This window comes from Solanum lycopersicum, chromosome 7, assembly GCF_036512215.1.
Source record: "Solanum lycopersicum chromosome 7, SLM_r2.1".
Taxonomy (NCBI): Eukaryota; Viridiplantae; Streptophyta; class Magnoliopsida; order Solanales; family Solanaceae; genus Solanum; species Solanum lycopersicum.
The window spans coordinates 7,218,459-7,234,693 of NC_090806.1; the positions used below are offsets into that span (position 1 = coordinate 7,218,459).

Consider the following 16,235-nt stretch of genomic DNA (forward strand, 5'->3'; position numbering starts at 1 on the left):
TAAATTGCGATTCAACTGCTCAAACAACATGGCTGAATACGAAGCTTGTATTCTTTGTTTAAAAATGGTCGTTGACATGAATGTTTACGAGTTATTGGTTATTGGAGATTCAGACCTTCTGATTCATTAGGTTCAAGGTGAATGGGCTGTGAAGAACTCGAAAATTATATCGTACGTACAGTGTGTGCAAAATCTGTGCAAAAGGTTTCGCAAGATCGAGTTCAGACATACTCCCAGAATACAGAATGAATTAGCTGATGCTTTTGCCACCATCGCTTCAATGATCAAACATCCGGATACTGTTTACATCGACCCGCTGGATATAGATTTGAAGGAGCATCCAGTCCATTGTTCACATGTTGAATCAGAACCAAATGGCTTGCCTTGGTATTTTGACATAAAGAGATACTTGGAGTCTGGGACATATCCAGAAGATGCTACATCTAATCAGAAGAAGTCGATACGTCGTATGACTCTCAATTTATTTCTGAATGGAGAAGTCCTGTATAGGAGGACTCCAGATTTGGGTCTTTTAAGATGCGTGGATGCTGCTGAAGCTGTGAGACTTATTGAACAGATACATGCTGGAGTTTGCCGCACACACATGAACAGGCTTACCTTGGCAAAAAAGGTTCTTCGAGCCGATTATTTCTGGATGACTATGGAGAATGATTGTTGCAAATTCGTGCATAAATGCCACAAATGTCAAGTGAACGACGATCTGATACGGGTGCCACCTCACGAACTTAATACTATGAGTTCACCTTGGCCATTTGTAGCTTCTGGAATGGATGTCATCGGTCCTATAGAGCCGTCCGCTTCTAATAGACACAGGTTCATTTTGGTTGCCATTGATTATTTCACCAAGTGGGTGGAAGCAGCCTCTTACAAGTCGGTAACCAAGAAAGTGGTGGCCGATTTTTTCCGCAACAATCTGATATGCAGATTTGGAGTTCCAGAATCTGTCATTACTGATAACGGTGCAAATCTTAACAGTCATTTGATGAAGGAGATATGTGAACAATTTAAGATTGTTCATCGAAAGTCAACTGCTTATCGCCCCCAAATGAACGGAGCTGTAGAGGCCGCCAACAAAAATATCAAGAAGATTTTGAGGAAAATGATTGACAAACAGCGAGGTTGGCATGAAATGTTGCCATATGCTCTGCTAGGTTATCGAACGACGGTCAGAACATTGACTGGGACTACTCCATACTTGCGAGTATATGGAACAGAGGCAGTCGTACCTGTTGAAGTCGTGATACCGTCGTTGAGGATCATCCAAGAAGTCGAATTAAGTAACGCCGAATGGAATAGCAAGCGGATTGATCAACTAGCCTTGATTGATGAGAAGGGAATGGTCACCGTTTGCCATGGCCAGTTGTATAGACAGAGAATGACTCGCGCTTTTCACAAAAGAGTAAGAGCCAGAAATTTTGAAGTTGGTTAGTTGGTTCTTAAGCGTATTTTTCCTCATCAAGACGAGTACAAAGGAAAGTTCGCACCAAACTGGCAAGGCCCCTACATGGTTCGTAAAGTACTATCTGGAAGTGCTTTGGTCCTGTCAGAGACGGATGGCGCTGTGTGGCCCAGACCTATCAACTCAGATGCTGTCAAGAGATACTATGCGTGAAGTTTCATTTTGCATTTTTCTGTTATTTACTTGTAATCGTTCCGTTGGCTTGTATTTGTTCAATTTGAATTATTATCCCTCTTGTAACGAACTACGTCTGACCTGAATTCTCGAGGACGAGATACGTAGGCGTCCTATGTCGGTTTCGATCACCCCATTTACCCCCCTTTAATTATTTATTTGCATCTGAACTACGTTTGACCTGAATTCTCAAGAATGAGATACGTAGGCGGCCTTTATCGGCCTCGGTAAGTCTTCTTTGTAAATTTTATTCTTGTTAACCTTTAAGGGGAACTACGTTTGACCTGATTCCTGCCTCAACGGGATACGTAGGCGCCACACGGGCTCGGTCATATCTCTCGTAAGATTTCTATTCCCCTTTACAATAGGACTGGGACAGAATTTTTGAGAAGATCTCAAAAATTCCGCGATCTGTGCAATTACAATGGAAAGATAAGCAGGACAGTAAACTGGGACAGAAATTTTGAGGATAGCCTCAAAATTCTGTTATGCGTCTTCCCTACAAGTCCAGAATGCCTCTGGAAACTCATCAGAGAGTGTTAGATTCAAAGGAGCTCGTTAGGCCTGACATGACATGACTTGGCAGTGACTTTTTCAAGATACTATTTCTTAAAAATTCCTTGTTTCTCTTAAAATTTCCCTTTTATATTTCATTTGTTTTGGCATAAGATATTTTCTTATCTATCAAGAGTTGAGAAATCGGGAAATCAATCGGAGATGTCAAGACAAGGAGCAAACAACCGAAGGGATCGACACAGATCAGTATATTTAAAATTGATAATTTTTCTGTGGATGCAGGTTTATAGCTTTGCTTTGAAATTGGCCGAATTCTTCCGACGGATGAACACGGAGAGCTCCCAAAGAGGAGAAAAATATCTCCAAAACCAGTGATTTTACTGAAAACAGGAGACATTTCATATCGTTTGTGTCGAGATGCTTGTGAATGTGCTTGTTTATTTCAAGCCATTCCCCCAACAATATGAAATTTACAAAAGTGTCTGGCCAGATTCAAAGGTGAATCAAACAAGAATCTCAGCAAAGATTTCGCGATTCCTATAGAAGACGCCATTTGCATTACGTCATCGAAACAAGATAATTATTGTCGATCAAGACGACGCATTACCCCAGAAGAGATAGTTATTTTATTATTTACTTATCGATCAAGTCGATATAGTATTTGGAGGTCGTCTTGCCGTTATCATCAACAAAGACGATATGAATATTTATGCATTGCGGAAATCATGCATCACGAAAATCATGCATTGTGGAAAATCATGCATCGCAAAAGTCATACACTGAAGATCATGCATCGCGGAAATCATGCATCGCGAAAAATCATGCATCGCAGAAGTCATACACTGAAGGATCATGCATTGCAGAAATCAAGCGTCGTGGAAATCATGCATTGCGGAAGTCATTGCGGAAAATCATGCATCGCAGAAGTCATACACTGAAGGATCATGCATAGCGAAAATCATGCATCACGGAAGAGTCATGCATCGCGGAAAACCATGCATCGCGAAAATCATGCATTGCGAGTTAACAATTATGTGCGATGAGAAGATTTCATGGCTCGTCAAAATTTATAAATCGCGAGAAGATTCCATACCTCGCTGAAATTAAACGTCGCGAGAAGAATTTATACCTCGCTGGAATTCATGCATCACGAGAAGAATCCATGCCTTGTTGAAAATCATGCATCGCGGAAAAGTCATGCATTGTGGAAAATCATGCATTGCGAGTCAACAATTATGCACGACAAGAAGATTTCATGCCTCATCAAAATTTATACATAGCGAGAAGACTTTATGCCTCGTTGAAATTTAGACATCGCAGAAAGATTTTATGCCTCGCTGAAATTTGGACATCGCGAGAAGAGTTCATACCTCGCCGAGATTTATGCATCACGAGAAGAATCCGTGCCTCGTTGAAATTTGAACATTGTGAGAAGATTTCATGCCTTGCGAAAATTTACGTATCGCGGGAAGATATTCATGCCCCGCAAGAGGACATACACGGATAAAGAAAGAGCATCACTTATCCACTGGCCTCGATTACATCCTGTTATTTCTTATAAAAGTAATCATCAAGAAGAGCATCGAAGATAACGACAAAAGAGACATCAATATCACATCAACATTTATTTATTTATTGCGACATCATGTATAGAGTACATTGAAGATTATATTGCAAAGCACAAGGCATAAGCTTTATTTGCTGGACGTCAGACCGATCGAGTCAACGTCGACTATTGAGGAGAACAATGAGGTGTCGACATGGTAAAAAGACACTGTCTCCCATCCTAATTGCATTTTTAAGCTGACGAGTTTTATCTCAGTCTTTGTCGAGAGCATCCAAAAGGATGAATTCTCCGAAAACCACAGGTGCGGACGACATCACAAAGGATGCAACACAACGTGGAACTTTTTCTTAGTAGCGAACTGGGACACAGTCCAAAGAGGAATGTAAAACTCTTAGGACGCGAGCAGAGGAGCGACTTCCACCACAATCGAACCACCCTCTCGAGGCATGCAGGTCTTTCTTTAGTTCTATCAGTTTCAGTCTCGCGTCCGGAAGTTTTGATTTATCGGAAGCAAGTTTCCAATCTGAGTGACGATGCGCCAAGAGCTTTGGAAATCATGTCCGTGTAAGTTCTTAATTATAGGTGTGAAGCGCGCCACATTCATGGTTAAGAGGTTACAAGCCTCCTTTTCATACTCGTTTAATTTGTAGCTTGTCTAAAACCGAAGGTTATCTAGCATAATAGACTCCTTTTCCACCGATCGAGTCGAACTACACACAGCCTGATTCCTGAAGCTTTAAGGATATGTAGGCGGATTCAATGTTGAAAACTCGGCTGTATTCCAACATTAGCTCTCGAATTCTATTCTCGAGCATTTCGATACCTTCATAATTCGGTATCGAGGTGGATTTTGATTCTTTCAAAATCGTGCGGCAAATCAAGCTTATCGAACTACAAGTGGCCTGAATTCTCAAATAGCCTAAGATATGTAGGAAACTCATTTCAGGGGTTCGGCCATAACTCCTAAACCCTTTGTCGAATCCTTCCTTTAGAGAATGAATGGGGTTGGTCAAAATTAGCTTAGTCAATTTCATTTTCCTCGAATTGCTTGCATCAACCCGAGTAAAATGAGGGACAGTTGTTGACACCCAATTTTTGACCCGCGTCGATATAAATTAATTATCGAGCATCTTAAATTTTCCTAACGATTTAAAATAATTAGTTTTACAAAATTTGCGAAAATAATATATTAATATAATTGTGTGCTATTTTTGAATAGTTTTGTCATTTCTTATAACCTTTAGATAATATATATGTTTACGTAGTTATGTATATAATTGGTATATTTTACGTTTATTCGAAATCATCCCAAAAATATTTAAGTTTTGGTAAGCATCTTATCTTAATTTAAATTGTAATTATACTTTGAATCACTATTTTATAATTATATTACTAAAACAAAAAAAAGGGAGCTCGTGAATTAATTAATATAAATTCATTTTTTATTTAAAGTTTGGCCAAATTCATTATATTGGCTCGAATTGGCCATTTATTAAATAAGCCTTTTTCCCTCAAACTCTTTTGAAAGACCAATTTGGGCCTTTTCTTCAAAAGTGAGCCCAACCCATTTGAGTTTTACTTTTCAGACCGCCCCATCCCCTTTCCAATTAATTCCCAGCCCATAAATTAATCCCCAAGCCCATTCCCCTCCGACCCAACCCAACTCCCCTTCTCTTCCTTCACCCCAGGCCCACTTCTTATCCCCCAACCCAATTAATCCCTCAACCCGGCCCAATTCTTTTTTTTAAAAAACCCGCCCAACCCTCTTTTGACCCAACCCAAATCCCCTTTCCCCCTTCCCCCCACGCGATATCCCCCAACATTTCCAGAAAAACGCCAAAAAAAAACCAGAAAAAGCAAACTCCCAAAAAACAGAAATCCCTTCCCTTCACACGCGATTCCTATGCAATTTCCCCCCACGCAACTCTTAGCAAAACAGAGCCCCCCACACAGAGTTAACTCCTTTTCGTCTCCCTCACGCGCGATGGTTTTCGGAAAGGATGCCCAGCCAACTCGCAGCAACGAAAACCTGCACTGCAGCTGTCGCACGACTCTGCAGTGCACAAGGCGACGCAAAATCGTCCTTGTAGCACGAGATCGCCCCACGTCGTCTCGCAAGGACGCACAATTCATCTCGACCCTTCGCTTCCCCTTTTTCGTGCAATTCTTCAGCTTTTGGAAGAGAATTTCGAATTTCAAATTCGGATATGGGCCGAAAAATCATCTTCCCGCCCTCCTCCACAGAAACCCTAGTTTTTCTTTATAAAACCCCCTTTTTCTTCTTCAAGGAGGGGGTTAGAATTTGTTGGGAAGAAAATTCGGAAGGAAGTTTTTTTTTCTTTTGGCTCTAATGTTCATTACGGAAAACTAATACAGCAGGTTGGAAAAATTTTGTTGAGAGCGAAAACCCTTGGACCGTTTCTATCTGCTTCAGAAGACGGGAATAGAGTATAGGTGGGAGTATAAAGTAGACTTGCGTTTCAATTTCGATCGCGATATCGTCTTCCCGTTCCGGCGGCGCCAGTCTCTTTGAGCAGGTTCGGGGTGGAAGCACTCTTTCGAGCTTGTCGTCCCTGTTTCACTTCCATCAAAGAGGTAAATCCTGTCATCTTCATGCGTTTTTCCTCATTCATGTGTGTTTCTTGATCGATATGGGGGTAGTCTGTTTGTTGTCGCGTGGGGATTCTGGTTGCTTTCCGTCTAGTTGTTAAATGTTGTAAAGTTTGACTTTCGTCGTTTGATTTGGGATTCATTGTCTATCTGTTGAGATTCCGAATAGAATCCTTCCCTTGCCCGCCTTGTTGAGACTGTTTCTAGCTATTTTTTTTCTTTTCTTTGATAAAAAAAAAGAAGAAGAAGAGATGTGTAAGGTTTGTTCCTACTTGCCTCTCCTCTGTATTGCATAGCAACTCTCTTGCTTATTTTCTCCTATATGTTAGGTGAGTTGGTTAGTTTGTTCGAAATTGTGTATAGAGTCACGTTTGGTCCTGTTGTTGTTTAGGTTTACTGTCTTCTCCAAGTTGAGGCTTAGATGTTCTTTGTTGTTCTTGTAGCTATTTCCTTAAGGAACACCAACTAGACTTATTCAATGTCTTGTTTGGTTTTCTTCGAGTTTTCTCTTGTGTTTATCGCTTTGAGTTGCGAGCAAATTCGGGTTGTCTTTGGTTCAGGTTAGAACCTCGCGTCTATTTAGTTCTGATCTAAACGTTGGAAATAGCACTCGAGAATAGTGAAGGAAGGTCGTTGTTAAAGTTCAGTTTCTTATTGCGTTGGTAGCCAGACTTTCGCACCTACTTAAGGTCAAAACATCGTAACTGTCGATTTGGTAGCTTGAGTTACTGTTTTATTTTATCTCAGCATGATACAAAATCCTTGAATGTCAATTTGTTTATGATATTTTCCTTGGGATGTTTTATTTATTAATGTTGGCAGTTGACATCTTTGCTTTGTTGGAAGTTAATGAGTCTTAAAGTTAGCTCGTTGGCTAACCTTGGCTATTGTTGGTTGGTTTTCATTTGGTTTTCTATAGAACTATTTTCTTTATTTTACTTGTTAGGTTTCATTCGAGATACATTTGATTTATTTTGTTGTTTCATACGCTAATTTGTCTCTACTTTGTTGTATGGGAAACTCTTTCTCGAGTCCATGTTGGACTCCACTTTATCATCGCATTTTGGAGAGCCATGAAGGCTCGGAAACTCTGCCAAGTCAACCCATCAAGGAAAAACATGCCCGATTCGAAATATCATGAAGATCGAAGACAGTCGAAGGCGTCGGATTAGAAGACCTCTTATTATATATATATATATATATATATATATATATATATATATATATATATATATATATATATATATATATATATATATATATATATATATACATACATATACTCTTTTTGTATTTTGTTTGTAAATGGGCATAAGCCCTTGTCACTACTTTCCTTATAATTATTTGTGTATGTTTAGACTAGGACAGGTACGAAAGAAGACGGGTTAAAAACCCAAAAGTAGGTGGGTCCAATATTCGGTCAAGGCGAACAGAACCGAAATTGGACCCAAATCTCTCTCTCTCTCTCTCTCTCTCTCTCTCTCATTATTACTTGTTTGTGCGTTTTTTTAAATGTTGTTAGCTTAGAGTTAGTAAACTCCAAACCCCCATCGAACGCCTTTTGCTTTATCAAACTCAAAACTAAAAATTGAAACTTTAAAACGATAGATATTTAAATTAGCGAGTTTGATTAGAGTTAAGGTTTAAAAGGTTTAACTTTAACGGAATTTTAAAACCATAAATATCACAAAATTCGTAAAAAAATTTTTGTCTAGATAAAACTTTAATAAGTTCAACTTCTAGATTGCAAAAGTTAAAATAAAAATAGTCAAATTGTTAATCGCCGGAAAACCGTATTTAACGGAGTGTCTTAGGTGCCTTCAACACCTTCCTAAGACACTAATAAGAATCCCGAACCCTTAAAAGTTTTCGAACAATTTCCTGTTTAATTATTTGAAAACAAGTTTTCTTAATTTTCTCAAAATTAAGTGGCGACTCCTAAAAGTCAAAAATACTTTTAAAATCAACAAACTCTTTCCGAAATTAATTTTTCCGATAAAACAAATATTGTTAAATATTTGCCAACTAAGATTTTCTCTTAAAATGGCCTAAAACAATGTCACATATTTAACACCATTGCTCCCTCTTTTCAAGTCTTTTTTATCAACCAATTAAAAGATTTAGATAATATTTTCAATTGAAAAATGTGATTTCGTTCCACTTTGGTACTAAAAAGATGTACTTAGAATATGTAAAGTATTAAATGATGATAAGAATATAATAAATAATAAATAATAAAAAACAAACATATGCACAAACACGTATGTGGAATGGCCACCCATTCCATCATTTTTTTTTAGTGATGTTTAAGTTTGGTCTACATGAAAATAAATTCAATTGCAACCTCCACTTCAGCTCGTGTGTTGTTGGGAAATAATAATTCCATTTAGTAGTAAGATCCACCTAGAAAATAAGAATAAGAATAAGAATAAATAAATAATAAAAATATCATGTGTCATAATCAAAAAATTGAGACCATTCATAACAATATCTATTCAATTTCTCTAATGGAATCATAATTTAAATTTAAATCCATTTTAATATTATATTATAACATGTAATAACATACACTTATCGTATGCATAAATGATTAAATGAAATAAATCATGATTTATATGTCTAAATAAATTTTATCGATAAATTTAAAATACATTAATATATTAATTAAGCCTTTAAAATCATCATGGCAAACAAGTTGATGATATGACATGACCTGCAATGACCAATGATGCATGTGTATCTTACTACACTTTGACACTTTCATTAAAAATCAACGCAGTGCCAAATAAGTGATCGATAGGTCCAATATAATAAGATGTGGCTAAAATCATTTCAATCAATATCAATTATAATAATTTTATATTATTTCGTATTATTTATTTGGCTATATATTGTCGGTGTTATTTGCAAGCTAAGTCACGTCTTTAGTACATTATATAGCATCATGACGGTGTTAGCTATGCGAGATTCAACTAAATCCACGAAATTCCCTTTGTTTCATTTATGGATCGACTAAATCAATAAAAAGTAAAGAAGTACACAAATCTATAATTTGAGATCATAAAATTAAAAAAGTTCTATTATATTTTAAATTTTGTGCCTGAACAAACTGAGAAAATATATATAGGAGGAGTACCTTTTTTTCCTCTTGACAACCCTCTCCCCACCCATGCCACCCTCTTCTCCTACTATGATGCATATTCAACAAACTAATTATTTACTTGAAAAAATTCTTCATTTCTCACATCCCACAAATCTCACCTAAAATAATAATTCCATTAACTAATCTCCAACTTTGAAAAAATCTTATAAAAGCAATCTCAACAAATTAGTAGATTCTCATGCGAATACAATTATCGCTCTAAACATTAGATGAGGTGGTCACACACTTTAATAAGATTTCAGAGCAGGTTGAAATCTTGTGATCGAATCTCACTCCACTTATGTAAAAAGAATTTTCACATGCTTTGACCCATAAAATTTTTTTTGAATAAGATAATCTCACACCTCAACATATTCATCAGTCTAACTCATGTAAATCATCCATCTATATACTCTCTCTCACAACACTATATTACTAAGTAGATACTAATTATGAACTTGAAATGCATAGAATGCCTATTTTAACACGTTTTTAACAAATAATAAATAAGTTGTATAGCATCTTATAATTCCACTAACTCTATGATAAGGAAATATCAGTGATCATTTGGCAAGAATTATTATATTCTAACTCCTTTTGGTACGTACCATATGTTGTTGGGATTAATTTAAATCATTGGTAAGAATTATTATATTCTAACTCCTTTTGATACGTACCATATGTTATTGGGATTAATTTAAAGCTTACACAATGTGTCTAGTATAGGCATTCCACTACACAATTTTTACTATAAATTGAACCCTTGAGTATTATAATAAAACTTAAGAGACAAACAAATTTATTTTACTAATGAAGTCATCACTTTCAATTTCTTTCTTTAAGATTATGATGAGTCTTAGGGTAAAGCCATTTTGGATTGAATTAGGGTATTTCACAACCCTTTCATTGTTAGGTTTCTTAGCTTTGAATTATGTTTCAAAACCTAGAACCCTACCGTCTTTTCGTCCTCAAAACCTAGATGTTCTTTTCACTTCTGTTTCTTCAACCACAGTTTCTAGTATGTCCACTATTGAAATGGAAGTTTTCTCAAATGTTCAACTTGTTTTCATGACCATATTGATGTTTCTTGGTGGGGAAGCTTTTACCTCTTTTCTTAGCCTTAAACTCATCAAGAATAAAGAAAGCAAAGATAAATCTTTTAGTAACAAAGATTATGAGCTAGGGAATGTAATAAACGTTGACAATAAGTTAGAAGATGTGATAATAATAAACCCTATCGAAGATCATATTCATGATCATCACGATGAAATTATAAAGATTAAATCGATAAAATTGTTGAGTAATGTGGTTTTTGGATATATTCTTGTTGTTATTCTTCTTGGTTCATCGTTAGTTTCTCTCTATATAATAATCATCCCTAGCGCCAAACAAATCCTTGACCAAAAAGGCCTTAATTTACATACTTTTTCACTATTCACCACAGTATCAACTTTTGCAAATTGTGGTTTTTTACCTACAAATGAAAACATGATGATTTTCAAGAAAAATTCAGGTCTTCTTCTCATTCTTATCCCTCAAGTCCTTCTAGGGAACACTTTGTTTGCTCCTTGTTTACGCATCGTTATAATGTTCTTATGGAAAATCACAAAGAGACATGAGTATGAGTATATTTTGAAGAACTCAAAATGTGTTGGATATTCACATATTTTTCCAAGTTATGAAACAATTGGTATTGCTATTACTGTTGTGGGATTAATAGTATTTCAATTTGTTATGTTTTGTTCATTGGAGTGGAATTCTGAAGGTACTTCTGGATTAAGTACTTATGAGAAGATTGTGGGATCTTTGTTTGAAGTTGTGAATACAAGGCATGCTGGTCTATCTGTATTTGATCTTTCAACTTTTACTCCATCAATCTTAGTATTGTTTGCCTTAATGATGTAAGTATTCTCTACAATCTATGTTCTTTCGTGTTCTGTCTCAATTTACGTGACATATATACTACTTCTTTGTTTTATATCTGTGTCTCTGGAAGAATTAATGTCAACTTTCTATAGTTAGAAATAACTTAATTTTCAAATTCCCTTTTTATCTTTGATTCACATGAATATCTAAGATTTGCTTTATATTGCAAATTTTCAAATTTGATGTTAAGTTATTAAAAAGTATCACATGAACAAGAGAGAGGAGAAAGTAGTTCATTGTTTAGAAATTTATCATCCACATGCAACTATGTTAATACTAACATATTTGTTTAAGTTGTTGTAATAGGATATGATAAACTTTTAACAACAAATTAAGTTTAACTATTAAACAAATGTGTTAAAAGTGTTACACCACTATTAAATCACTTCAAAATAAAATATGAGTGCACGTTTATAGGAAGAGGGGATTGATGACTTTGGAAAAATGATATAATTGAAATTAATTTAATTTAAAATTCTCTTTTTATCTTTAACAAAATGATTTATAGTTATTCAAATTTGTTTTTTTAATTTAACTATACTATCAAATCAAACAATATCACATAAGTTAGGAAAGTACAATCTTTTAATCTATGTTGATAGTGTAATTTATTTTTATATTACTGTATGTATATTTTTTCTGTCCCAATTTATTATGTGAAGGTGTTTAACTAGCTATATTTTGTTTTGTGTGGCTGGTTGAAGAGTTAAAATTCGAATATGGCTGTGTAATAAAAGTATAAAACTTACATAAATTTGAGTCTGCTCAATAATTGGTGAACACAGGCTGGCTAGCATTTGTTTTAGAAATGAAGAGATATAGCATATATCCATAGTTCATTCTCCACTAACAATATTCATGATAAGTTTGAAGTACTACATATTCATATTGTCTCTATTTAATTTCAATATTTTAGACTTTTGAACTTATTTTTCCAAGCCACAAAATTTTCTTAAAAGATCTCAGGGTATTAAGAGATTTTACATCTTATATATCATTTATCAATCTTTCTAATTGTTAATGTAAGACTACACGTGCGTCTATCAATTCTTCTCTTGAACTAAGTTTCAGATGACACGTCATGATGATTATTTATGTTGAATTAATTTTTGAAATTCACTGCGTGCACTTATATTGTGTGAGTATTTTATGGCAATAGTAGCCCACAACTAGCTTGCCCCACACTATCATCTTCCTTCATCGTACTAGTCCCCCGTAGTCTAAGCTTTGATATCAATTGTTAATATAAATTAGTTAAATGATACTTTTAATATAATGTGATATAGTCCGCTTTGAAATAAGTCCTCATGATTTTACCACTACAAGAAAATAAGGAGACAAAATTTAGTACTTAAACAATAAAATTTTATGGTAATTCCATTTAGGAGCGTCAACGACGAATTATATGAAAATTCAAATTCGTTAGGAACTAATTAATGACAAATTAACTATGATTAATTACTGTTGAAAAAAAACAACTACTCCTTCCGTTAACAATTGTTTGTTTGGATTTTTTTAAAGAAAAATTTAATACAAGGTGTAATTTTACTAATATAATCCTACTATAGCAAAAATATCAAAAGTTTACATAACTTTTTAATTCAATAACATGAAATAATTATTAAGGACGGAATTGGAAAAAAAAATGAATTATTTCTTAATTGTTTAAATTAACAATTAATTTTAAATATTTATTTTTAATATACCTATCAAATATTTGTGGAGAGACGAAGCCAAAAGAAACGATGTATTACTACTCCATAAATAGATAAGTCATGTAGATACTCTACTTTTTGGATATTCCATTTTTAGTGTCCCAAAACAATTCTTCATATAATGGAATATCTAAGAAGAACATATTCTTCTTTTCTTTAAGCCACAAATCAATTTCTTATTCTTAGACAAATATTCATCACTATTTATTTTTATTTTTTTATTTTGACTATATACCTTGACTTCAAATCAGTGATTTGGTGTATCTAGCACATTGCATTGGATCCAACATAGGTATTTCTATTAAGGTTTTAATATATTCATTAAACATCTCATTTAATACTGAAACATTTTGTTATAAAGCTTATTTAACTAATTAGGTTACACTTTATATCTTCTCAAATTACTTTCATCATTCTTTAAACCTTTTAGAGCATCTATTTAAGTAACCATAAATTTTAAAAAGATATTCTTTTAATTTTTCTAAAACTCACACTTTTCGTATAAGGAAAAAACTTAAATATGTCATTGAACTTTGAGAAAAGAATTCATTTATGTCATCTGTTAAAATTTAAAAATGTGATTCTATCTTATGTCATTTTCATTCGGAAAAAAAATTCATCCATTTCATTATTTGTTAATTGAAAATAATTTTGATTGATTTTGCAAAACTTCTTTTACCCGTTGTGAATTATAATTTGACCGCGTCATTAATCAAATTATTTTTTAAAAAGAAAAAAACTTAAATAATTCATTGAACTTTGAGAAAGCGCTCATTTATGTCATCAGTTAAAAGTTTGACTCATCTATGACATACAAAAGTTTCTTCTAAAAAAGAAATGACATATAAGTCAAACTTATAACAAATGACATAAATAATTTTTACCCAAAATTCGATAACATATTTAAATCTTTTCTATTTTATATATATATATATATATATATATATATATATATATATATGCTTCTTGTCTCTCCACATCTTCAGTTTTTAGTTCTTGATCCATGATTCACTTCTATATACTATATACTAGGCATCTAATATTTCTTGCCCACTCTTTTATTATCCTTTTGCAAGATTTATTCTTATCATCTCCCACTATGAAAGGAGAAGGTGAATAAGATGCCAAAATATTATATTTTATAAACCTTATTAAATATTTTTTTAGGCATCTCAGTTTATATGATACTTTTTTTGTCAGTCAATATAAATAGAAAATGATATTTTTTAATGTTTAGTAATAATTCGATTTTAAAATATTTATTTTTATTTTTAATGAATTCATCTATAATCACAAATATCTATGACTTATTTCAGCTTACTAGTTTTAATAGCCTTCCCTTTCTTTTTCTAAGGACGTGACCCTGTCAAACACTATCATATATGTAGGGTCGGAACCTCTCAGTAAAAAAATAACGTTATATATATCGAGAAAGTAGATGTTAAATTCTCTTTGACTTCTTTTTGTTTTTAAATCTACATATTTAAATCCGTTTAATGAAAATTTGATTTTGCCAATTATAGGTATTGAGGAAGTATGTCATGTAGTATAACAATTACTACTCTATTATTGTTATACACAATTATTTGTAATGAACATTTTTGCAATAAATTATAAAGTGACAGGAAATAAATTGTTACCACATATAAACTATGAAGAAACCAAATAGTTTATTGACAAAAATTGTGGGTATAACTTTGTTTCTCCCTTGATTCTTTTCTCATACGATTTATCTATGATTCGCGGGGTATTTCTCGAATTAGGATGATTTGAATTTAATCTCTTTATGAATATTCTATGAATTTTATGGAATATTCGAGATGTTTTCAAGTTATTATAGTACTCTTTATGTAGACATGAACTAGGGTTTAAGACTGAGTACCCTCCAAAATCCTAGTAGGAATTGGATACATCTTGTAGAGTCTAACTCGAATTAAACACGTATTATGAAGTCTCAAAAAATTTCAATGTCGAAAGCTTTCTATTATAAAGTTAAAATGTAAGAATTGCATTGGTTGTTAACTTGTTTTAATAAAATTTTGTTTTGTCACTGCAGGTATCTATCATCCTATACTACTTTTTTGCCTGTTGATAATTATGAAGAGAAGTCAGAAAAAATGAAGAAGAGAAAGGGAAGAAGCTTAATGGAGTACATATCATTATCACAACCTTGTTGTTTGGTCATCTTTACCATTCTTATTTGTGTTGTGGAGAAAGACAAAATGAAAAATGATCCACTCAACTTCAATGTACTCAACATTCTCTTTGAAGTCATAAGGTGAGTCCACCACATATTCTCTTCATAAAGTTTAATTGACACACACACACACAAAAAAAAAGAATCATATGGAAAAATTAGAAACTTCCTAAAAGGATCTATTTTTCTATCATATATTTTTTCAGTAAGCTGATTCGATCGAAAATGAATGAAAAAAATCATGTTATGTAGCCAACTTGAAAGTTGATTTTATAACATTTTTCATTGATCCACATGCCAAAAAGAGAGTGTATGTGTATTTATAGCCACTCAATTTGCCACATCAGCATCAAATAGCCAAATTTATGAGTTATTAAGACTACTGATATTAGTTTAAGAGATGTAAATAAAAAAGGGTCTAACTATAATATGATAATTTTGCAGTGCATATGGGACAGTTGGATTGTCAATAGGGTATAGTTGTGCAAGGCAAATAAATCCAGATGGTCATTGCAAGGATGTTACATATGGATTTGCTGGAAAATGGAGTAATACAGGAAAGTTCATTTTGATAATTGTCATGTTTTTTGGAAGGTTGAAGAAGTATAATCAAAGAGGTGGCAAGGCTTGGAAAGTATTATAACTTCACAACTATGGACTACTTAGGTACAAATTGTATGTAAAATAAATATAAATGTGCAATATCTTTGAGCTTTCTTTTGCACTTTTGTTTCTCCCATGTAAAACAAGGTATTGGTATATTATGATATATAGTTGGTTATCTTCCTTGTATATATATGTGAAATTTGTGGATGAATTGGAAAATTCTACTATGATATCAATTTTACATAAGGTCACAAATATAATGTAATATGTTTGTCAATATATTCATGTCCTTTTGTTCTATG

General features: G+C 33.6%; 1 protein-coding gene across 1 annotated transcript; it reads left to right on the top strand.

Moving 5' to 3' along the window:
* The first annotated feature begins 10,299 nt into the window (after positions 1-10,299).
* Positions 10,300-15,970, top strand: HKT1;2 (sodium transporter HKT1;2). The gene is given in 3 exon segments (NM_001302904.1): positions 10,300-11,390; positions 15,187-15,408; positions 15,772-15,970. Coding segments are annotated over 3 exon segments (1,512 nt in total).
* The last annotated feature ends 265 nt before the right edge of the window (positions 15,971-16,235 follow it).